The sequence below is a fragment of the Nanorana parkeri genome, unplaced genomic scaffold, assembly GCF_000935625.1.
Source record: "Nanorana parkeri isolate BGI_ZX_2015 unplaced genomic scaffold, ASM93562v1 scaffold726, whole genome shotgun sequence".
Taxonomy (NCBI): Eukaryota; Metazoa; Chordata; class Amphibia; order Anura; family Dicroglossidae; genus Nanorana; species Nanorana parkeri.
The window spans coordinates 638,777-664,295 of NW_017306994.1; the positions used below are offsets into that span (position 1 = coordinate 638,777).

The 25,519-nt window shown below is 41.7% G+C and overlaps 2 protein-coding genes across 2 annotated transcripts in view; both read right to left on the reverse strand.

Moving 5' to 3' along the window:
* LOC108793166 (multidrug and toxin extrusion protein 2-like) overlaps window positions 1-9,139 on the reverse strand; it is a 42,785-nt gene extending 33,646 nt beyond the window's left edge. The window contains exons 1-4 of the mRNA XM_018564108.1: window positions 8,999-9,139; window positions 6,209-6,310; window positions 3,628-3,696; window positions 710-858 (exon numbers count right to left, since the gene is read on the reverse strand). Coding sequence (XP_018419610.1) covers window positions 710-858; window positions 3,628-3,696; window positions 6,209-6,310; window positions 8,999-9,139 — 461 coding nt within the window. The remainder of the gene's footprint in view (window positions 1-709; window positions 859-3,627; window positions 3,697-6,208; window positions 6,311-8,998) is intronic.
* Window positions 9,140-9,248: 109 nt separating this feature from the next.
* Window positions 9,249-25,519, reverse strand: part of LOC108793167 (multidrug and toxin extrusion protein 2-like) — a 69,457-nt gene continuing 53,186 nt past the window's right edge. The window contains exon 16 of the mRNA XM_018564109.1: window positions 9,249-9,284. Within this exon, the coding sequence (XP_018419611.1) occupies window positions 9,249-9,284 (36 nt within the window). The remainder of the gene's footprint in view (window positions 9,285-25,519) is intronic.

Consider the following 25,519-nt stretch of genomic DNA (forward strand, 5'->3'; position numbering starts at 1 on the left):
GAACTGAATAACAGCCAGCTTCATTCAGCCCACTTCCTATGAGCCCAAGCAGTCATGGACACACCCTCTTGGGATGCCTCAGCACATCAAACTCAGCTCCCAGTACAATAGCTCAGAGAACTGCGATGACATCTTTACATCAGCACTTCTCTGCAGTATTGAAGACCACCCATCACCACCACCACCACCACCACAGGGAGAAGAGGATCCTGGGAAGACTTTGTCTCATGACCTGCCATAAGACCCCAAGAAAAAATGCATTATGGAAGTTTAAAAAAAAAAAAAGCTGCATTGAGTATATGAGTGGGGAGTGGTTAAAAATAGAGTTCAGCTTTTGCTCAATACATTTATTACAGATATTTATATAGCACCAGCAATGTATGCAGTACCTTACATAGAGAACATCCACATCAGTCCCCACCCTCAAGGAGCTTACAACCTAAAGTCCCTATCTCACATGCATACAAGGCCAATTTAGACAGGAGCCAATAAACCTTCCAGCATGTCTTTGGGGTGTGAGAGGAAACCCACACAAGTACAGGCAGAACATGCAAACTCCAAGCAGTTAGTGTCCTGATCAGGATTCAAACTGAGGACCTCAGTGCTTCAATGTAGAGGTCCTAGCAACTGAGCCACTGTGCCTACATGTGTTATTGATTCATACATATGGTTTGTTAAAGGTGAAACAAAAGAAGGCAATACAACTAACCTGGCAATATCTGGGTTCTGTTTGCACAGTAGAAGGATCTGCTCCGTATTAATTAATATTGCCCAGCAAGGGAAGCAGCAAAGCATTAGAATAAGAATTCCTCTCTGCAGGATTGTTCCCACTCGCTTCAAATTCTTGCTGCCATATGTCTGAAAGAATGAGTATACACATACACAGATATGATAATCGTAGTTAATATTATGCTAGCTAATTATTGGAAGTTGATATAAACTCCAGGCAAACAGCGAAATACACATTTTCAATAGAAGGGAGAGGACTGTTGTCAGGGCAACACTACCAACTCCTAGTAGTGATCTTATAGATTTCAAGGTTACTCAGTTTACTGAGAAGGGAAGTCCTTTGAAATGTCTAATTTTTGCTAGATTTCCTAAAAAAATAAAAAGGACAGTGATATGAAGAAATAGAGAATCCCATTTGTGTGTCAGTTTCATGGATTTTGCCAACAAATTTTCTTGTGCATTTGACAGCGTTGGCATATATTGTGCACAGTTTATCCCAATATTTATGAATTGCCAATATTTAAGAATTTCAGGATATGCTGATATGAGGCTTTAGGCAGAACCCTACAATTAGGGACAGACTTGTGCATGATGAACAAATAAAACAGGATTTGGATTTATACACTTCTGGGACTGACAAGGAAGGGGTCATACCCCTGAAACATAAAGCTGGCCATACACTAGGAGATTTCCAAATGAATTTTCATATGAAAGATCTTTCTTTATTTACCACCCGTTAATGCCATCAGACACTTTATCTACCACCCGTTAATGCCATCAGACACTTGACGAATGTTGATCGAAATTTTGTTTGATTTTTAATGTTCGATTTAGGAACAAATGGAGGTTTACTGAATGAAAATCGCCTTCACTGTTAGAATTTCTTTCGTTCTAGAAAAATCCTGTTCCTTCAACTTTTTTCATCACTACGTTTGAAATCGATCATTGATTCGACCCCATCAACTAATAGAAAGTCGGAAAAATGTTCTTTGGTTCGAAAGATCTTTGTAAAATCTAAGCAGCGTATGGCCAGCTTTAGTCTAATAAAACTAAACAAACTGAACTCTCTGTACCCAAGTTTTTTTGGAGTCAGGACATAGGGACAGTGCCCTTAAAGGGTATTTCCACATGTGTAGCTAAACTGGGATAACACCTATGTTATATTTGTTACATATTTCTCATTCACATAGAATTAATTAAAAATAAATAAATTGCTTAAAACATGTTCAATTCTCAAAGAAAATTGTTTCTTTTTGCTGAATCTCCCTCTGGAATGCAAGGGGGATGGGGAGAGTAGTGTTTATTATAATTAAACCTGTCTGTACTGTGTTGGCAGATCTAATTATCAGATTCCAGTGCAATATTGTTGATAAATGAGGTTTAATAGACTCCAGGAAAGAAGACTCGTAACTCCATGCAAAAAGCTTAACTGTCGCACCTTGAAGAAGTGGTCTTGGGGACTTCTTAAGTTGTGATTGTTTTCTTAGGTGATGCTCAAGTTTCATACAGACCCAGAACAAGTGCAGATGAAAACAGGTGGAAAAAAAGGTGCAGTTGAAAAAGTAGTGCAAGCTCTGAAGAAAACAGGTGCAAAACAGGGGCAAAAAACATGCAATTGAAAAAGTAGTGCAAGCTCTGAAGAAAACAGGTGCAAAACACGTGCAAAAAACATGTGCTGTTGGAAAATTAGTGCAAGCTTTGGGCAAAACATGTGCAGTTGGAAAAGTAGTGCATGCTCAGGTGAAAACAGGGGCACATGTTGAAAGACAGATTTGCACGTAAAAAAAAAATGATCTAGGAGGCTAAAACTGTTGTAATTGCTTTGATAAATTCCCCCCATACTGTATATTGGGGTCTTCTACATTTTGCCTGCGAAAGTGGAAAAAACCTTCAAATTTGTGATAATAGATCAGGTTCCTAGACTGAGACAAAGGGGGGTGATTTACTAAACACTACAGAGGTGTATACATGTTCGTGGTGTGTTTATAAGGTTAGTAAATCAACCCCAAAGTAACAGTTGTATTACTGCTTTGAAGTTTATTGAATTCATAAATGAAATACTTTATCACTGCATGTTCTTAACCATTTGATTTATACTTATTTCTGTGAAATGTGTTTATTTTGTTTTCATTTCAGATAATTATTTGGGCTAAGGCCAAGGGACTTCCCTCTAGAGACTCTCACTGCGTGACTGTGGAGACTGACTCCAGATTGACTGAACTTTTATGAGTAGTCACACCTGCTGCATAATGTTATAACTTTTTGTCTATGTTACATTGTCCTATGCATTTTTTCTTTCTTTTTGTGTCATATCTGGTTCCATGCATTATGTGCTGTGTAAATGTATAGTGTGATTAGCTTGTGGCAGGGCAGGGATGCCTGAAACATTACAGGACTATATTGGCAGCTTATAAGCAACAAATTACACTTTCTGCACTGCAGCCCCCTTTTTCTTATGTATATTTTGGTGATTTTTTTGGAACTTAGTAATAAAAATAATAATAATAATAATAAGAAGAAGAATAGGAATAGGGAAGGAGTTGAGAGGAGCCCTAAGGCTCTTTATATTTCAGCAAGCATTAATTCATAGCTCTTTCTTTTGTTTGGTGGTCTGTATAGTTGATAACAGATTTTGCATATGAAGCTGATGATGCTGTGCATTCTAACAGTAATTTTTACTAAAATAATCACATGACAAAGAGCTTGCACACGAGAGCATTCTAATTCAGGTGTGCCTAGGGCAGCATGGTGCCTAAATATAGCCTTGATGAAGAGACAGCTAGATGCACAAATTAATGAATGGACTGGGCTATGTAACCATGGTATTCCAATATACATATCTGGCTTAGGGGTGAGAAAGTGTATTCTGAAATAAGGTGCATATATAAAAGAAAATACCTGGGACATCAGTGTATCACATCCGGCACTTAATCCAGAGCCGATGTATATGCCAGTTATATTTATGACCTATGTGGAAAAGAGATAGATTGGTGAACCATTTAGACTTACAATGAAGTGGCATTGTAAAAAGTTAGGGCTGTGCAAATTAACGATTAATTTCTCGTTTAATCGTTAATCTTTTTGATCGATTAAAATTTTTTTGATCGATTAATTTTTTTTTAAAAACTCTCTGCACGAGCGCCAGCCAAGGCATTGGCCTATACACATACAGCACAGCAATGAAGTCATACAATGAACTAGGATCACACTAATCTAGCACGTTATTATTCTGAGTTGCCCCACTCAAGCGGCGGCCATATTGAGTGGGGCACATTAATAACGTGCTGGATTACTGTGATCCTAGTTTATTTTATTACTTCATTGCTGTGCTTTATGTGTATAGGCTAATGTAGTTGGATCTGTATGTGCATTATAATTCATCAAAATTAATCAATTAATCGATTAAAAAAATTTCGATTAATCGAACACAAAAATGTTAATCATTACCAGCCCTAACAAAGTGATTACACAAATATAATGGGGTTCTTACAAAAAAAACCATACTGCACTATTGTAATCATATTGCATAATAATACAATGCAATTCTCTTCTTCTCAAAGAAATGTGGTCATAATCCCTGGGTCTGAGTAGCCAATGTAGCCCCTCGACTCCTACATGTAGAGTGCAACTATATAAGCGTGTACTCTGATAAATGCTACAAATGTTCCATAGGAGGTATATACAGTACAGTAATACCTTGGTTTACAAGTAACTTGGTTTGAGAGTGTTTTGCAAGACAAGCAAACATTTCTGAAAAATGTTGCCTTGATATACAAGCAAACGTCTTGCAGTAAGAGCAAAATTTTGTAGAAAAGCGCCACCGAATGAGGCTGAAGCAGTGCGAGCGATGAGTCTGTTTAAGGACAATGCAATGTCACATTGGATAGATTCCTTGTTAAGGTTTCACGAAATGAAAAAGATTCCATTGAGCCGAGAGATAGCGGTGATTTCGTTAGCGATAGTGAAAGTCGTCCTACACAATAATCCTCCTCTCTCTTGTCCCCCTTACACTAGCCACGAAGGTACCAGTAATTGGTTTATTTTTCTTTATATTTTGTACAGTATTATAATACAGTACAGTATTATAATCATTTTTATATGAATATTTTTGGGTTGTGGAACGAATCATCTGAATTTCCATTATTTCCTATGGGGAAATTCGCTTTGATATACAAGTGCTTTGGATTACAAGCATGCTGCCGGAGCAAATTATGCTCGTAAACCAAGGTATCACTGTATAGAGAAATAGAAATTTCATATAAAAGACTATTTCTAAAAATATGGATACATTTGTGCGCCTTGCAGATTTTAGCAATGATGCAATTTCTAAAAAGCCCTGTCCCATTTTTCCTGATGTGTTACTAGAGGTACAGACAGATTTGCTGCCATGATATACAGTATATTGGGGTAGTGAATTAAAATTCAAGTGGGTCTGGTGAATACAATTTTCATTGAGCCAAGGTCCGAATCGGGGTCTGGACAGAACGGTCACTCAGTCCCGTGACCGTACCACAGCCATTTAGGCTGCGTTTACACCAGAAGCTGCACTGCAATGCACAGCTGCTGGTGTGTGTTCCCAGACACAGTGCTAAAGCTCTGATCGTGGTGCATCACACTGTTTATTTTTTTAGAATAGTTTTGTTAGAAATTACACACACCCCTAGGGTGAGGGGGGCATGATCATGGCTAATGCAAGTGATCTGGGTGGCTGTGAAGCCACCTAGATCACTTGTATTTGTAGAAGCGGGCCCTACTTGACATTATTGGTTGCTAGGAATCCAGCAGTCCTAACAGCCAAAGACTGAAACAGAGGGGGGGGCCTGCACTGTGTTATGGCCTTGGAGGCCATCATAGCCACTGTCAGCCAGCCATAACCCAGCACAGGTTGGCAATCATGGTCCAGACAGAACCGCTGCTAGGTCCATGTCCAGACCGCAGTCTGCCATTTAGTGATCCCTGATATACATAAACAGAAAAAGAAGAAAACTAGAGTCTGTACTGATATACCAGTATTATTCAATACACACATATACAAGATCTACCTAAAATTACTATACAAAATGACTGAGACAATGAAGTTGCTTGTAATATCATTATGTCAGCCGATCGTTGACTTTCCGATCCTCTCCCTGCAGAGAGCGGTCACTGTCAGTCACTGCTCCCCACAGGGATTCCCCTCTCCGTTTCTCCAGCACTGACTGGAGGAATGGATGGGGCTGGCAGCTGTCAATCAGCCTCCGGGGTGGATCTCGACAGTCTTGTTAGGATCCATCCCGACAGTGGCACACCTCGGAGCTCTCAGCATATAGCGGGCAATAGCACGCTGTATACTGAGTTTTGGGTCACCTGGAACATCAGTATATGTCCTCTTGTGACCCTGAAAAGAACTATGGCGACAAAAGGTTACCCCATAGTTATCTTTTAAACAAAAAAAAAAGATGAATGGTAAAAAAAAACTCCCAAACAAGTAAATACTTACAGTTGAAGCTAGCATAGCAGAATCCAATTCAATTTTTCCTAAATGGCCACAGAACACAGAACTCACAATCAATACAAGCAGTACCATCATTTGAGATAAGAACTAAAAGAAAATGAAAATGTCAATCAATCATATTTGCTTTAATAAATGCATATTATACAACTGTCAGTCACCCCTCCCTGCAGGGATTACCCCCTCCCCTTCCCGTTCTTCCAGCGCTCAATGGAGGGATAGACAGGAATGTTGGTGCCTAAAAAACTAAGTCTTGCAGTGGGGCTATCCCCGTATTGCAAGGGTCAAGATCTTGCTTTAGTCTAGGGGCTCAAGGGGCTCGCTTAAGTCTTGAGTCTAGGGGCTCAAATAAAGAAGATCTACTAAAATCCCAGAGTTCTTAAGTCAGAGGGTCGCAATAGCAGACAGGCAATTCGTGTTTTCCAAAGGAGGCCAGCATTGGCAAACCCCTATTTCCTTAATGTAAGGTTTTAAAAAAACAAAAACAAATCTAGACATTTGTTTTGTATGCATGTGCATATATTTTTTTCTCATATTCTTAGATTTTGTATATAATTATATCCCCACACCTCAAACACAATTAGGCGCTGGCTCTACAAGCAGTCCGTTCATTGCTCAACATGCAGCCATTGTAGAGAAAAGGGAAGCCTCACTTTAGGATAGAAGCCATTACAGGTGTTTAATGGTCAGTCTGGTGCTAATGCAAAATCTCCTGAACCTCTGCCCTTTAACACATTTTACCCAGTAATGAACTGAGCGAAATGCATTAGTGACAGACAATTCAGGTGATTTTGCCATTTGCACTGGACAGATCAATATACCTAGTGGGGGACATCAAATGGGAAAATTTATTTCACCAACTGAACTTGGACTAACTGTGGGAATGCGTGTAATTCACTCACCTCATAGTTCTCCTTTAAGTACTAGTGTTGTTATAAGTGTGCTTGTAACAAGACTAAAAAAATACCCTTTTTTAAATTCTTACTACCAATTCATTTTTCATGACAAGATTTTGGGGTATACACCTCCTTCTTTAAGTCAAAGTAGTGCTTATACACAGATGTTTAGCAAAATGCCAACATGAATTCAACAATTAAATGACCATCTTTGGACGTTAGAAAGAAGAATGAAAAGTGTATCAGTTTGTTCACACTGAAATTAGGTGGCTTATGTTATGAGTCATTCGATGACCAGCAGATACTTGGTCACTAAAGGAAGAACTCATACACACATACAGTGTATAATACCCCTGCAAATATGGTGCAAATATGGGAGAGCAAGCAAGTGAAAATGTGTAAGACATTTCAATAATTATTTTCAGGGAAACTTAAAGGAGTTATAAAGTCCAAGCCAGAGGCGGCTCTCTAATTAGGCAAATTAGGCGGCCGCCTAATTTGCCTACTAAATTACAGGGCACCTTAGCGCTGCGGCTGCGATCCAGGCCGGACACAATCAGCCTGATTGTGTTCGGCTCGGCCGACCCGCTGTGCCCGATGCAGAGCGTCAGGCACTAGCCTGCCCGACGCTATGGATCAGCCTGCTCAGTGACCTGCTCCCTCCGTGTACCCCCGCCCCACGGCCTCCTGGGACCCCCCTTGACCTCCTGAGACTACACACAGACCACCTGAAACCCCACACAGCCTCCTGAGATCCCCGCACAGCCTCCTGAGACCCAGCAGAGCCATCAATTTTCCATTATGGGCATGACTGGGGCCTAATTTTTAAGTTTCGCCTAAGGCCTCGCAAAGTCTAGAGCCGCCTCTGGTCCAAGCATATACTATCTTGTTATAACATCAGAATTGTAATAGGAATACATACTAGAGTTATTTCAACAACTTCCCGGATTTTTAGTGTGCTTTGGGTCTCTTTCCCTGCTGGTCGATTACTCAAGACTACATAGCCAATTGTGCATTGCCTCCAGCAAGCAATGATAATGTTACATTGTTCAGACAAGTGACAAAAGAATTTGGCAATCATGGTCCAGACAGAACCGCTGCTAGGTCCATGGCCAGACCACAGTCTGCCATTTAGTGATCCCTGATATACATAAACAGAAAAAGAAGAAAACTAGAGTCTGTACTGATATACCAGTATTATTCAATACACACATATACAAGATCTACCTAAAATTACTATACAAAATGACTGAGACAATGAAGTTGCTTGTAATATCATTATGTCAGCCGATCGTTGACTTTCCGATCCTCTCCCTGCAGAGAGCGGTCACTGTCAGTCACATAGGGCTTAGTGAAACCGTGTCACTTCATTGAGGAAGTACATCCTATGGGCATCTTCAATACGTTTACAAACTTCTAGATTTATAAAGTTAATAGGACTAGGAACTTATGCAAATTCATTATAGAAATACATACTTTGTTTTATGTTTTGACTATAGATACCCTTTAACTCTAACAGCTGTTTTTAAAATTTCACAAACTGCAGTTACAAAAAGTCCTTTTTTGAATACTATCATTGCTTAGTGAACACGCCTTCACAAAGAAGTGCTACCTGATCACTGATAATCTGTCAACAACCTGGTGCATTGGTTAGTTAGTCTCATTAATACCTAGCTGGACTTGTTAGCTGTGCAGACAATTACTTTGGGGTAACCCACTCTGGGTATGCATAGAGTTATGTACATTCACAATATTGAACCGACACGGAGTGCATTTATCGTGCAGTACTATCCTTGGTAATCAATCATATTTAGAATATGGCACCCATAAAAATCTGAATGCCACATTCTGTAAAAATACATCAATTGAAGTACATTCTTACCACAGGTATGGCCAACTCAAGCTGCTTCTTTGCCTCATAACAGAATCCATAAGGTACTAGTTGACGAAACAGTCTCTTAATTCCATGAGGTTTGCCTGACAGAGGAGAGGTCTCTTCGGCTTCCGCCTTGTGTCTTGTCATAGATTTTGGAGAATCTCGATGGTAGATGTAAAGTTTTGTAGGACTCCTACACTAGAGACTGTAGTGAAAGGTCCACTGTGCATAATGGCACTGAGCATTTGATCAATGTTTAGCCTGGAGTGGTAAGAGGTTTCACAATGTGCACCTAAAGGGAGGAGGACATGCTGTAATCTGATCATCCAGTAAGACATATCAATTATCTCTCAAAAAAAATAGAAAGGAATTCATAGGAAACAATGTTTGTTATCTAGGAATTTCTTCATTGCTAAAAAAAATATTATTTTAGTCAATGGTAATTCTTGAACTATTTTTACAAGCTACAGCAGTTATTTCACAAGCAAGACATTATATATAAATATTTGCATAGTGTCTTAAAAAAAAAACTTGGAACATTTACATGAAAAGGAAGTCATAGGGGTCTATTCACATAGCTGCCGAAGGATCAGGCCCTAGCTTCGGCCGATCCTTCGGCTAGCTTCGGCCCCAGGATCCCTTCGGTTCAGTACCAGGGACACTGCTAACCAGGGACACTGATCTCCAAACAGCTAACTCTCCCTGGCGCCCCGGGAGTCTCCTGCTCCCGGCCGCCAAGGAGAGAAACACTGCTGTGTCTTTTTTTCTTTATTCTGACACGAGCGATGTCAGAATAGAAAAAAAAAGAAGAAGAATTTTCCCATTGAAAAGCATTGGGACATTACTATTGGCTATTTCAATTTGCAATAGATAATAGTAAACTAGCATTGTACCCACCCTCTGCTGCAGTTCCCCATCAGGTCCATCAGCAGAGGGGACAATGCTAGTTTACTATTGGCTATTGCAAATTGAAATAGCCAATAGTAATGTCAACGGTACCACACAAGCGCTTACTTCACAAGCTGAGAGCTATGGGCATAGATGAGGTGGTGTGTACGTAGAGAACTGGCTACGGGAACGGGTCCAGAGGGTGTCTGTAAATGGCACCTTTTCAGAGTGGGCTAGTGTAATGAGCTGTGTGCCTCAGGGTTCTGTGCTGGGTCTCATATTGTTCAACTTATTTATTAATGACATCGGGGAAGGTGTTAACAGCGATATTTCCGTGTTTGCGGATGATACTAAAATTGGGAGTGTAATAGACACGGACTTAGACATTGTGGCATTACAGGAGGACTTTGATAAAATAGGGGAATGGGCATTAATGTGGCAGATGAGGTTTAATGTTGATAAATGCCAAGTAATGCACTTTGGAATAAAAAAAAAAAAAAAAGGGGAGACGATTTCCTAAGGGACCGTAATATACAGGGGTACAAGTAGTATTCCTAGGAATGAGATTCTATAGGTTGGACTTGATGGACTAATGTCTTTATTCAACCTCAAATACTATGTAACTATGTAACTATGTAAGATCATCTGCAGACTTTCTATGGTCAGATGGAAAAAGCGCTACACATTCCCTCCATCTACGCTAAACTGTGTGGATGGAGGAATCTCCCACTGGGCCAAGCTTCCATATCTAGCTAGTCAGTCCCGCTGGCTCTCAAAATACCTGAACTATCTGATTGGATGCAGGCGGCATTGTTCAGGTATTTTAAGAGCCAGTGGGGCTGATGATGATCAATGGACATCATGCGCCAGATGTTTCTATATGATGACGTATGCTATATACCAGACATTATACGGGATGACATTTGTTTTTCGGTAGATCACCTTGTTCCTTATAAGCCACATTGGATTGGTTATTTGGCTGCTGCCTCCACATGAAAAAGTTGCATTACTACTATATGTAAATTTACCCACAAAGGATGCAGGGTGACTGATAAAGGTGTCTATGTTGTTTGACTGATGAAGGACTGGGCATTTTGATAATATGTCCTTCTAAGCTATATCTGCATGGTGGTCTCTAGCGATTTTTGCCTTGAATGGATTTCTCAGTTGTAATATACCTTGATACAGTATGCACCCTATATGTGGAACCTGATTCATTGATGTCAGGAGAATACAGACATATGACCTGCATATATATATGCATATGGCTTATGACATACATGCAGATAGAGGAAGAGGAATTACAATTCTGAGATCTGAAAAAGGAAACTGGATGACTCCGATTACTAAATAAATTGAATCTACATAATTGTTCATATCAAGAAAATCAAGATGCTTTTATAAGTTTATTGAAATAGAGCCATGATCCCAATAAGGATGCTTTGCTGTGACTTCTACAGTGCTAATGGCTGATAGATAACTTCAATACACATTTGCTAACTAAACGTGAGATTGTAGTCCATCACGGGAGGGAGCTTGGAGCGGTGGCTACTTTACAACAGATACAGGGATCATGGAGAAAAAAAGTAGCCACCCTCCACAAGGAAGGACTGTGTCAGCACCCATTCAGATATGATTTGAGGATCTATAGCCAAGTGATACATACACATACATTTTTGTTAATAGTTAAGGTACTTGAATGCATTTTTAGGATTTAACTCTTGAGTTTAGTGTCAATTTAAAGTATGCAATGTCAGATATCATGTGCATCGCTGGTAGTAAGCATAGCAGCAAAGATCACAGCTAATGTGCTCTCTGGTGGTACCAGAGCAGTAGAAGAGGCTGGCTATGAATTACCCTGAAAGCATCAATTCTAAACTACCCTAGCAATAAAAAGGCCACATATTGCACTGATTTTTTTTAAGGCATGTCAATCAGCATATACAGTATGTTTAGACCTTCAACCTTTCCACTTCTGTCTGGATACACTGAATCGCAATACAGGAAAGAGTTGACAACTTATAGTACAGATGGCCAATTTAAGAGTTAACCTTTTTCCCAAAAATGTTTTAGCACCTTAACACAAAAAAATGTGTTAATCACCGCTTGAAAACAGGTCATAGTAGAAGGACTTGTTTGATTTAATCTGTTTGCTGAAAGTAACCTAGGGCAATTCACATTCCCTGTGTGGGGTTCCAAAACGTGTTCTGTATTTCTTTCAGGTGTAGGAATGGCTTTGTGATTTTTAATGTATGCAAATATGGAATCCTTTGCCTTTTCAGATTACCCCCAGTTTTGTCCCCCCTTCACATAAGGTGGTGTAAAGAGATATAAAGAAGATGCATAATTAGAGCTATTAGAAGTTAATAAGAGATGACAATGTAATGGAATAATATAAATAGAATAAGGGGATAGATAGGAAGAAGGAGAAGTTGTAGGAATGGCAAATGTTAGTCACAAACAGGGCTGGATTGACCATTACACAAAATAAGCACATGCTTAGGGCACCAACGGAAGGGGATAACACAAACATTTTTCTCCTAGCTGACGCCCATTTTTAAACAAGGTTCACATATCCTCTTTGCCCCTTTGCACTGAGCTAACTGATCCCACCCTCCTCCTCAACAGAGGTATGCTTATATACTTACCAAGACATTTCACACTGCAACTCCTCTCTCTCCAGGCCTCGCAGGTGCATTACACTTCTTTGGGTCTCCTCTGTCTTTGTCTGTCTTTGTCTCCCAGCCAGGAGATGAAAGTAGATGAGCCCTATAACCCTCTTAATCATTTATGAAGATTTGATGTGCAGTCTGCCTAGAACCACCAACTCTTCATGACTGACATCCACCCACCAAACCATTTTGATATTTTTATCATTTTGATGCACTGTTTTCATCAGGGCTGAGGGCACTTTAGGCTCCGTGTACCAGGGAGTATTCGTTTTTGCGTGTTTGTGCGCACGGGTTCAGCTTGCTTTTTTGCATGTTTATGCACTTTTTTCACATTTTCTTTGCGTGTATGCGTTTTGACATTGCGGTCAATGGATGAATGCGTACAAACGCACAAAAACAGAAAATGTGCAACATGCTTCTGTCACAGGTTTCCTGACGTTACCATTGAAGTATATGGGGTAAAAATGAGCTGCAAACTGCTAAAAGTATCTCATGTAGCAGTTTTGCTGCTGGCATTTTGCTGCTCAGGTGTGAACAGGGGCCATTCAAAATCATGGGATTTCTTGGGTTCAGTGTTTTGAAGCACTTTTTCTACTGCTCAAAAATTCCTAGATGTGAACCAGGCCTAAGAGAAGAACTGAAGCAGGGTGGTGTGACTTTTTACTTTTTAGGAAGCTACAGTATGTACAACACCCTGACACCCCCTTTCCCAATCCAACCAGTCATGATCAGCTTGCATTGCACTAAGAAACACAGTAGCTAAAAATTAACAATTAAGGATGATGAAAGTTATAGCCATAAAATATAAAAAAAGACATACAGGCATGTTAAAGCTAGCTCCCAGGATATTTTATTGTTTCTGGGTGGTATATCATCTAGATCAGTGCTCCCCAACCTTTTTATCGCCGCGGACCGGTCAACGTTTGATAATTTTACCGTGGCCCGCTGAGGGGGGGACGTTGATTGTTTATATTTTAGATTGTTTTGATTTAATAATTTTAATTAAATTGTATCTAAACATGCCTCAAAATAAAATACAGTTACACCAAAAAATGAAAGCGTTGGAATTCTTCACCTATTCCACCACCGAAAAACTGGGCGAGATTACGTGAAAATGTGTGACCACGTCACTGGTCACACATTCTAACGTAGTCTCAAACTGTGATAGAACAGAGGACTGTCTGTAATCATTTAATCAGAGAAATAGATTATAATAGGGAACATTACAGTGTAATATTCCCCATTATAATCCACATGTCTAATTACATTAAATAGCAGTACACAACAGAGAAATAGATTATAATAGGGAACATTACAGTGGTGTAATATTCCCCATTATAATCCACATGTCTAAATATATGAAGCGTCCATATTAAAGGACAATTAAGTGAGGCAGCGATAAATGGCTGGAGAGACTCTGAATCAATAAAGATAACAAAAAAAGTCATCATAATTTTACTGTGTGGGCTCTTCTCATCTTCCCTTCTCAGATGTGTGATTAATACAAACGCGCTGCTATTATTCGCTCATTTCAGACTGCGGTCCAGAAGCTTATTGGTCATTAATTCTTTTAGGCGAGTGAGTGAGAGAGCGAGAGAGAGCGAGAGAGAGCGAGAGAGAGACGCTGTGATAATGGCCGGCTTCTGAGCTTAAAGTGAACCGGTACTCCATTTTAAATGTATTAAAGCCCAGTAGAGATCACAGGATGTCTGCTCTGACATTGGGGAGCCAACAAAACCTCTGCTTTGCCCCTCTCTGGTTTGGTTTCACTTTTTGGGGACTGGACTTAGCCCTAACTTTTTGGCATAGGTGTACCGAATACTGTCTAATGAGATTGCCTTTACAGGCCCCGAGGAAGCCCCAGTGGACAATGGATTGTTAATTAGGGGGTGCAGATTTGATGCAGCCTGGCACTAGGATTAACACAACAGATAGAATAAAGAACTGTTAAGACCCATGTCAGTTTTTTTTTCTTTTCACCTCCGTGGTACCGAGCAGAATAGAAAATAGTGAAAAAAGTAGGAAAAAAAAAGTAAAAAAAAAAAAGTAAAAAAAATATTTATAAAAATGTAAATAAATATTACATTTAACAAAATAAATGACAGTGACAGCTAGCTCCGACCAACTCTTTCCTATTTGGCCGGGACCTGCTAGAGTCCTCTAGCAGGTCCTGGCCAATGAATAACAACTGGGCGGAGCTGGCCATGACGTCACGGCCTGCTCGGCCCAGTTGTTATTGTTTAGTGACAAATCAGCATCCCCAGGTCATTTGGGGACGCTGATCTGGCATTACAACTGGCCTAGCTTCGGGTGTCACTTCGGCTCAGTTGAGACGAAGCATATGCCTTTGGCTCTCCTGAGCCGCTCGGCCTCCTTCGGCTGCTGTACGGGCTATAGTGAATAGTCTGTACAGCAGCCCTTCGGTTTGACTGAACCAAAGGGCTCCAGTGGCCCGAAGAGACCCGAAGGATAACCCAAAGCTATGACTGGATCCTTCAGCTCCTTTGTGAATAACCCCCTAAATGTTAATGCATTGAGACCAATATGCTGGAATGTATAGAACATTCTTTTTGAGCACTCAGCGATTTTTTGCTAGTTCCATGTTCTTCATAGACATTGTGTTGTCAGTGTAAGCCAAATGTCCTGTGTACACAGGCTTTTGTTCAAGTCAGAACTGCTTTTATTCCCATAAATTTCAATGGGAATGCAGAAGCAACTTGCTGCAGCTTTTAAGGGAATTCAGAAGCTCCCCAAATTGATCTCAAATGCAAGGTAAATGCACTTGAAAGCGCTGTTCCCTTGCCAATCCAACCCCAAAATGGCATTGAACCAATGGTTGATATTGGACAGGGTCTTCTTATTTGGTGTGCTCTTTCTGTGCTCCACCCCAATATGTACTTTCCAGCACAGTCCACTCCTAACTAAATGTCCATTGGTATGTATTTGATGATGATGATGTCATAAAAAAATTGGAAACTCTTTCCTTTGATTCTGTGTTTAAACAACTGATGTGCTGATTAAAGATGAAAGGAAGACAAAGCAATCATCCACCTGTTGCCCAAATGTTGCCTCCTCACTACTTTCATATTGCTTGCATACTAATTACAGTTACTAATAAATCTCAATGTTATTACTTTTTTGTTAGACTTTTTCCAAGTGGTCACGTAATTCACGTAACTGCAAAGCGCTAGCATGTCTGTTTATGTGGTGGGTGGGTATGGTCGACAATGCCTTAGAGCTATGAATGATGATGGCCCTGCACAGACACACTCACTAGAGCTTTGCGGTCACTGAACCACTTGGAAAAAAGGCATTTGCATTGTGATTTATTAGTATTTGTGCACAGGAAATATAAGAGCAGTGGGGAGTCAACATTCAAAAGGTGTGTGACCAGTGCCGGATTTACTCTCTCTGCTGCCCCAAGGCAGAGTTCCTCAATTACCCGAAGCAGGGCTAAATGTAGAAGAAAACTACTTGCCCGGCGGCTGTGCTGCCCCTCTACTCCCTGCTGCTCCAAGGCCGGGCCTCGGTGGCCTTGTGGGAAATCCGGCCCTGTGTGTGACTGTTGGGGATGAGTTCCGGGAATTTTTGCTTGTTTGGAGGTTTGACGAACGGCCAATCTAAATGGGTGTTTAGCTGAGCCGAAGCTCCCTTGTGGATTCCAAGAGTGAACCCAATGCAAAAAAAGCAAGAACAAAGTGAAAATCCATCAGCACTTTGGCCTGGTGGTTGTGGGGGTCTGCGGGCAGCGGGTTTTTTTTTTAATGGTATCTTGAAGCCCCAAGTTAGTTTGAGATATCCCCAGTGATGTCACTGACCAAGGGTCTAGTATGGAATTCGGGCCACCCCGATTTTTTTTAATTTTTGCATGGGGCCCCCCTTGAAATCCATACTGAACCCACATCAAGGATAATGGTCTGGTATGGCTTTTTAGGGGAACCTCATGCCATCTTTGTATGGCGTCACACCTTAACATCTATACCAGACCCTCCTCTAGAATAAGGGTCAGGTATAGATAAAGGGAATCTCCAGCTGCTTGGTTTGCAAACAAAAGCAGTCAGTCGGGTGCTGTCATGTACCAGCAATTTAAATGACATTTTTTCTTCGTTATTGTCAGTTTTGCTGTAGTAGGTTGTAAACAATACAGATGTGCCGAAGGCAGATTCAGGGCATCCATTAAGCATATTATTTAAAGGAATTGTGCATTTTTAAAGTTGCCCTCTAAGCTATTCCCCACCAAATGGAGTTTTTTCAATTTATTTTGCTTCGGTTCATGTCCTCCAGATCAATGGCCAGCTCCCCATGCCATTTTTTTAAATAATCTCTTGCATATTAGCCTGGAAAATAGGCATTCATGATTTCTACGTTTGGCTCTCATTGAATTCAAAGGGTTCAGATTCGACATCTGAATTTAGGTAAAATTCGACTAACCCGCCCCGAACCGAAACCAATCACATTCGGCTCATCACTAGTGACTGTATTGTCTTTCCTTCTATTTTAAATGGTCCATTTTATTCATATAACACTGAAGTGACTTTAGAGGTATCAGATACATGTAGGGAGATATTAGGCAATAATCCCTGTAAATTGTGTGGAAAAAAACATTCTTTAAAAAGACAAAATGACTACCCCCATGTAGAGCCACTGAATTGATTGTGTCCATCTGCCCTGTTCCATCTTGCACCAGGACCCAAGTGACGCCAACATACCAAATAATAGTTTAAACAGGCTTTATTAAAGGGAGTGAAACCCTGTGAAAGAAGGTGGTCAACAAATCCATACAATGCAATGTCAAACAATTCCTGCTGTGACAATGCTATTGGCATAACACTGGCCTAGCTATGAAAAAAGGCCCCGTCTACCCTACTTTACTGGTCAAAGGGACTAAATATACTGCAATATACTGCAATACAGTACTGCTGGCACTGGGGCCCTTTCCATATGGTGGAGTGCTCACCCCTCCCTTCTGAGGGTATTTGTAATCCCAAGTTAGGCAAACAGGCAGAAGCAAAAGGCCATAGGCTTCTCATCATGGTCTGTGTGAAAAGAGGAAAAACTAAGGTTGTTAACATATTTTCTTTCCAGGTTGAATGCAATATCGGAGAAATGCTGCATTATGGCGCTGAGGAGCAAATTAATACTTAAATATGTATTTCCTATGCTCCTTAGCTCCATTTAGTTTCCAATAATGCTGTATTTACCCGATCTTACATTCAGCTTGGAAATAAAATATGCTAATAATGTTGGTTTTTCCCTCTATTCTCAGAGAACAAATGTGCATGCAATTTCACAGGGCAAATGGCTATGTGAATTGTTTATCAATACATTCCTAACTGTAGGTTGATGGAGATGTAGTGCTGCACTCAGGACCGGATTTACTCTCTCTGCTGCCCCAAGGCCAGGTTCCTCAATGCGCCCCCCTAACCGCCAACCCCCTTCATGGAGAATGGCAGACCTGCAGGCTGCATACAAGTGATCTCGGCAAAATTGCCGAGATCACATGTACAAATTAAGCAGCGGCTTCCCCGCTGTACATTTAGCTCTGCTTGCCCAAAGCAAGGCTAAATATAGAAAACAACTACCCGCCCGGCACCCGGAAGGGCATGTCCCGGGCGTCGGGATAAAGGAATCTAGCACCCCTGCTGCCCCTCTACTCCCTGCTGCCCCAAGGGCGGGCCTTGGTTGGCCTTGTGGGAAATCCGACCCTAGCTGCACTGGATAGTTGTTTTTGGACACCAGAACAAGCAACAATTTTAGATCAAAGGGGGTTAATAATGTACTAAAACTTTTGAGGCAATGCAAGAATGCATTTTTCATTGTTGTATGCATATGTATGTGAACTTAAACTAAATATATCTGCCAATGTGTTTTTGTTTGTGTAAAAAGCGGATTGTGGCTGGCTTTGGAGCACTACATGTGGGCAACACATGTTGCTCTAGGTGTAACAGAAAAAAATGCATTTTATTACAGTTGATGCTTTTTTACCCCAAACTGAGTGGAATAAATAGGATATATGTCATTACATTTATTTTTTTTCATGTTTTTGTGATAAATGGTTATGTGAGTTAACAAACCATTTAAAAGTATGAGAGTCATATAACTAAGAACCTACATGCACAATGCAAGCATTTTAACGGCAGTGCTTTATACTAATCTGTCCTCAATTCAACAGAACTGAACCTTTTCAAAAACTTTCAGGCCTAGAGCAGACATTGCATGGCCTGACTGACCAAGCACTGGAGGCACAGCAGCAGGAGGAAAAGGAGAAATTGCTGCTATCCAAGGGTCTTCAGGATACTTTGCCTACTGCCTCCTTCCTTGGGAGGCAGAGGCAGCAGAAGGCAAAGGAGGAATATGAGGGGGAGGATTGGAGTATTGGCAGTGAAGAGGAGGAGAAAATGGGGCAGGTTTTGAGGGGGACGTTTCACCTCTTTCAAATTCTGGGAGTTGTATGTGGGTGGGGTGAGAATTTGAGGACAGTGTTTTCCTTAGTTACACCAAGGTCATGTGGCCAGTGAAGTCTTTTATCCTTTGCCTACTGCCTACATCTTTGGGAGGCAGAGGCAGCAGAAGGCAAAGGAGGAATATGAGGGGGAGGGTTAGAGTGCTGGCAGTGAGGAGAAAACGGGGCAAGCTTTCTAAGGGATGTATCCCCTCTTCCAAATTGTGGGAGTTGTACGTGGGTGGGGTGAGATTGTTGAAGACAGTAGGGTCTATTCACTAAGCTGCCGTAGGCAGCCGAGTGAATGACCGACCTGAAGTGAAGTGAGCCGAACACTGTTCGGCTATTCACTTCAGGCTGGTAGGCTGATTTCAGCCGTATATCGGCTGAAATCAGCCGTACATCGGCTTGCTTCGCATGGCTTCGGGTCAGCTGACCCGAAGTGCAGAAGGAGTTCGACTCAGCCGATCCAACATCTGGATCGGCTGAGCCGAACCTCCGGCAGGCTACTCACTGCTGTTCGGCAACCAATCGTCTTCTCTTTCTCATTTTATAAAGTCTAACTGAACAAACTGAAGAAAGGAGCTTGCTGATTGTCGTGGGTGCCAGATTCTGTCTGCTCCAGTTTTGATATATTGCCCCCACTATGTAGCACTAAAAGAAGCGCCTGAACCATTTTCTGTTTCAAAATTTTTATTACATTTTTCAGAAAATGTAGCAGTCAAAACAAATGAGCACTTGGCTGAAGGACAATAATGCATACTTTTAAAGGAGAACTATGAGGTGAGTGCTTTTCACTCACCTCATAGTTCTAGCCGACCTGTGACAATGAGACTGTCACAGGTCGGCTCAGTAGCGCTGTGGTCGGTGAGCGCTGTGAGTGGCCGGCGTCTCCTCCCACACCGCTCAGCCTGCTATCACAGTCCGGCAGAGCTGTGTGTGGGCGGAGACAGACCGCGCTGTCACAGTAGGCTGAGCTCTCCTCCCTGCACCGCCACGCCCAGCCTCCTGCGTGTCAGAGAGGATTGTGAGTGTGTGGGCCATTCACGAGCTAGGATAGGGTACATATGCTGGAAGGAATTAACATGTGCTCAGTTTTGGGCCAGCCATGGATTAGTTTAGGTTGGGGTGCTGTCCAGCCTGCCAACTAGGCTAGGCTTGGGAGTGGGCAGATGCTGAAGTGCAGGAAAAGTTTTCCTGGGCCTCACGTATGGAGGAGGCCTGTGTTCCCAGATAGCAAGGATAACTTGCCACAAACGTGTGGCAGGGTTAAATTGTAACTCTTGTTAACTTTCTGCACACATTCCTGGCAAGTTGTAGACTTGCAGAACACTTGCAGTACAAGTTCTAGTTGACACTTTTTGAATTTGTAGCAAATTTGCTTGGCAGGTATACAGCAAGAGTCCAGCAGGTCTTAGCAAGAGCTCTGCAAGTGTACAGCTAGGCATTAGGGAAGAAGGATGCAAGAAGGAGCAGAAGAAGGAGCATGTCTAGGACAACCATCTCGTGGGAGATAATTTAGCATAAATCTCCAAGGTGGACCTAATGAGTTGGAGACAACCCCAATAGAGAGATTGAAAAACAAGGAGGAAAAGAGGGTGCAAGAAGTATCCTGCACCAACACAGTTAGGAGTGGGAAGACACCCACCCCATATTGGTGGAGCAACACTGGAAAAGCAATGTGGCAAATAGAGCTATCCACAAGGACACCCAGCAATGTCACTAGAATCTGGCAGGGAAACCCCCTACAGTATTTACCTACCTGATTAAGGACATGGGAATGCAAGTGTCGGGACTTGTACTATCTGACCAGGGGGGTGTCGGGATGCAACGTGAGCTCTCTGCTGAAAAGGGAACACCAAGCCCTCCAGCAATGATAAAGCATGCCCAAGTGCACAAATTCATCTCTAGAATGGAGATGACAGAATGGAGACGCCCAGATGGGAAAAAAACAGTACCTCTAAAGAGAACCATATAGTTGAGAGTAACATCCTCAATTTCATCCAGCATTGAAACCATATCAGTAGCCTTGTTATAGGGAGAACTCCCAAGCCTTCCTATAGGAGCAGGTGTAAAGAACCAAAGCGACGTCAGAGTCCATGTCAAGGGACCTACTCACAGCAAGACCCCCAAAGAGGCAACCAACTGTTCTGGGGAAACAGATTTGATTCTCAGATATGAGGACAGTCCTGAGACACGAGTCCTCCTATGATGGAGGGAAGAAAACAGCCAATAGCTAAAAGGTTGAGGGTGCATTGTGCTTCAGCAAGGATCCAAGCTGGTTAGCCTCACTTGTCGGTGACTGGTAGTTACCAACATAAAACATCTGTAAGTCTCTAACTAGTGGCAACTTGCAGGAGTTGGACACTTCGAGAGAATTGTGGCTATCAGAGTCCAGAAAATGAACTCTTTTCAAGTAAGGTTGCCTAAGCATCGGTGTTGCCAAGAAAAAAGGCACTGGGATGGACATAAGGTTCAGTGCTGTCAACAACTACAAGTGCCATTAAAGGATACTTAGTGGTCAGGACTCTGCTAGAGGAGGGAGCAGTGTAAACTGGTCCCAATCGACTCTGTAACTTAGAAGGTCACTCTGGGAGAGAGAATACTGAAAATCAGCATAATCCAAGGATAAAGAATTTCCATGAGGAACACCTCCCAACTACAACGCTGGCCATACACTGTTCTATTTTATTTTATGGAAAACAAATAGTCAGACAATGCCCCCCCCCCCTGCAACTGCTGCCACTGATAGGGCGAGGGGATGCTGGTCACAGTTTTGAGTGGGCTTGGTTGAACTCTAATTGTAAGCACTCCAGAATCAGGAAAAGAAACACATAAAGCAAATTATATGCTGATATGCACAACAATGAAATCATGAAAAAATGTACAGATCCATGCAATTTACAATTTACACTTAAATTATTTTGTTATTGTAAACATGACAAAGGAAAATTGAAAACATTTACAGCAACAGAAAGGAACCTATGTCTCCCAATCACCCCTTAGGGGTATCTGCCTGCTCTTTATGTACCTGTATATAGCCTGGTTTTATGATTCCTATTCTGGCTAGGATTGCTATACTTAAGTGAATGCCTGTGCCCTCTACTGGCAACAATTAGGCAGTGCAGGGAGCCAGGCTGCCTTTAATATTACTAAGTTGCAAGTACAAGCACAATATCAATGCCATAGCAAAATGTTTCTGGCTTTCCTTGTAAGTTTTGAAACAAGTTTGAATCCCTGGTCTAGTCACTGGTCCCTATTAATATTCTTCCTACAATCTGCCTTGATCTCCTGCATGAAGAGCATCTGCCCAGACCTATGTCTGTCATTCAGCTTTGCCTAAACACTGCCTGCCCTGCCCTGCCCTGGGCCAGTTTATGAAACATGCTCTTGCCTGACAATCACTTCAAACCTCTTTGCAGCTATACTCACAAATACAAAGCACTCTTTCAACTTTGCACCTCTTGGCAGCCCACCCTACAGGTAACACAGGTGAAGTTTGAACAAAAAAACAAAACAACTACAGCATTATTATCTAAAACAAATAATTAGAAAATGTGAATATATAGAAATATGTTCCAGATACAAGAGACAGGATGTAGTACAAGAACAAAACAAAGCTGCTTTCAAAATAAACAAATTCAGCTATTGCTGCAATACTTGCCTTGTCTCCAGTGTTGTCCATGGAGAAACTCCCCTCTGCCTTCTGTCCTCTTCTGAACTGAATAACAGCCAGCTTCATTCAGCCACTTCCTGTGAGCCCAAGCAGTCATGGACACACCCCCTTGGGATGCCTCAGCACATCAACCTTGTCTCACAGTACAATAGCTTAGAGAACTGCAATGACATCTTTACATGAGCACTTCTCTACAGTATTGAAGACCACCCATCACCACCACAGGGAGCAAAGGATCCTGGGAAGACTTTAAGATGTCTCGTGACCTGCGACAATATCCACCCAAAAAAATGCATTATGGAATTTTTTTTTTTTTTAAAGCTGCATTGAGTGTGTGTTTTGGGGAGGGGAGGGGTTAAAAAAACTGGAGTTCAGCTTTAGTTCAGATCATTTATTACAGGTATTTATATAGCACCAGCAATTTACATACACAACATCCACATCAGTCCCCTCCCTCAAAGAGCTTACAATCTAAGGTCCGTATCTCACATGCATACAGGGCTGATTTAGACAGGAGCCAAATAACCTTCCAGCCTGTCTGGAGTATGAGAGGAAGTCCACTCAAGCACAGGGAGAACATCATGCAGACAGTGTACTGCCCAGGATTCAAACCGGGGACCCCCAGTGCTGCAAGGGGGCTACTCCCTTGCCACTCTGCTGGGGGGGCCCCTCTGCTGTCTACATGCATTGTTGTTTCATGCATATTGTTAGTTAAAGGTGAAAAAGCAGAAGGCAATACCACTAACCTGGCGATATCTGGGTTCTGTTTGCACAGTAGAAGGATCTGCTCCGTATTAATTAATATTGCCCAGCAAGGGAAGCAGCAATTAGCATTCTAATTCAGGTGTGCCTAGGGCAGCACGGTGCCTAAATATAGTTTTGATGGAGAGACAGCTAGATGAACAAATTATTGAATGGACTGGGCTAGGCAACCATGGTATTCCAATGCACACACCTGGCTTAGTGCTCAAAAAGAGTATTTGCAAATAAGGTGCAAAAAAAAAATGTATATAAAAAAAATACCTGGGACATCAGTGTATCACATCTATAACTCAATCCAGAGCCGATTGATATGCCAGTTATATTTATGACCTGTATGGAAAAGAGATAGAGTGGTGAACCATTTAGAATTATACAGTACAATGAAGTATCATTGTAAAAAGTGTTACACAAATATAATGGGGTTCTTACAACAAAAAAAAACCCATACTGCACTTTTGTAATCATATTGCATAATAATACAATGCAATTCTCAAAGAAGTGAGAACATAATCCCTGTATCGGGGTAGCCAATGTAACCCAGGGACGTGCAGTTAAGGGAGGCAGGTAAGGCAGAGCCTCACCTAGTATTATGGAGGAAAAAGCTGTTAGCTTCAAGTCTGAAGCTGACAGCTTTTTCTCTTTTTCTTCATTCAGATCGGCTTCTATCTGGTTACACAGCAGGGAAAGCCTCCCTGCTGTGTAACCTGTCATGGATGGAGCGCTGCCTCTTAGTTACAGGTAGCGCTGCATCCAGCTTTTGACATGTAGTGAGGTTACAGAGCAGCGGGCTTCCCCACTGCTTGTGTAACCTAACTTTTGAGGCAAGAGCTGTCACATCCTCTACTCTTTGTTAGAGACATAAGCTCTGAGGATGGCTTGGACCAAAAAACATACATGCTGGGGGCAAGGGTGGGGAATACCTCACCCGGAACCAGAGGTACCGCACGTCACTGATGTAACCCCCGACTCCTACATGTAGACTGTATAATAATAATAATATTAGCGTGTACTCTGATAAATGCTACAAATGCTCCATAGGAGGTATATACAGTATAGAGAAATAGAAATTTCATATCAAAGATTATTTCTAAAAATATGGATGAATTTGTGTGCCTTGCCTTGCAGATTTGAGCAATGATGTATTTTCTAAAAAGCCCTGTCCCATTTTTCCTGATGTGTTAGTAGAGGCACGGGTAGATATACTGCCATGATATATATCGGGGTAGTGAATTAAAATTCATGCAGTTCCGGTTAATAAAATTTTAATTGAGCCAAGGTCCGAATCGGGGTCTGGACAGAATGGTCACTCAGTATGTGCATGTTCATTGGAATCAGATGGGAGGCAGGGTTGGTTTTTAAATTTTTTGTATATTTTTCTTTTATAATTTTTTACTTTTTTATTACCTTTTTTTTTTTAACTTAACTTTTGCCATCACAAAAGGGTTAACTAGTCCCTATGTGACAGCATTTGGAGGTGACAGGTTTTCTTTATGGAGACCTCTGGGATCTATTAGACCTCTGATGTCTTTCCTTCCCTTCAATACACATCATCAAGGAATGTGCTTGAAAATCTGTATACCTGGCACTTCAGTTTCTCACAACAGAATTATGAAACACAGAGAGCAGTGCTTCATGCTTTAGTGACCACAGAGCAGATCGGGGAACAGATGTTTCCTAGTCTGCTCCTGCTCTCCATCCTGACATTGTGCGCTATGGTCCAAGGCCCCCCAGAGGAGCGAGGGATTTGAAAACCACACTGTGAGGGCGGGCATGATCGTGGCTAATACAAGTGATCTGGGTGGTTTTAAAGCCACCCAGATCACTTGTAATTGTAGCAGCCGGCACTGGCTGATATTATTGGTTGCTAGGAAGCCAACAGTCCTAGCAGCCAAAGACTGAAACAGAGGGGGGGCCTGCACTGTGTTATGGCCTTGGAGGCCTTCGTATCCACTGTCAGCCAGCCGTAACCTAGCGCCCGGTCCAGACAGAACCTTCAGCTAGGTCCGTGTCCAGACCACAGGTGCGTGTGTGGGGGTATTTTTTCATGTGTATGGGGGGTGTATTATTTTATGTGCAGGGATAGGTTT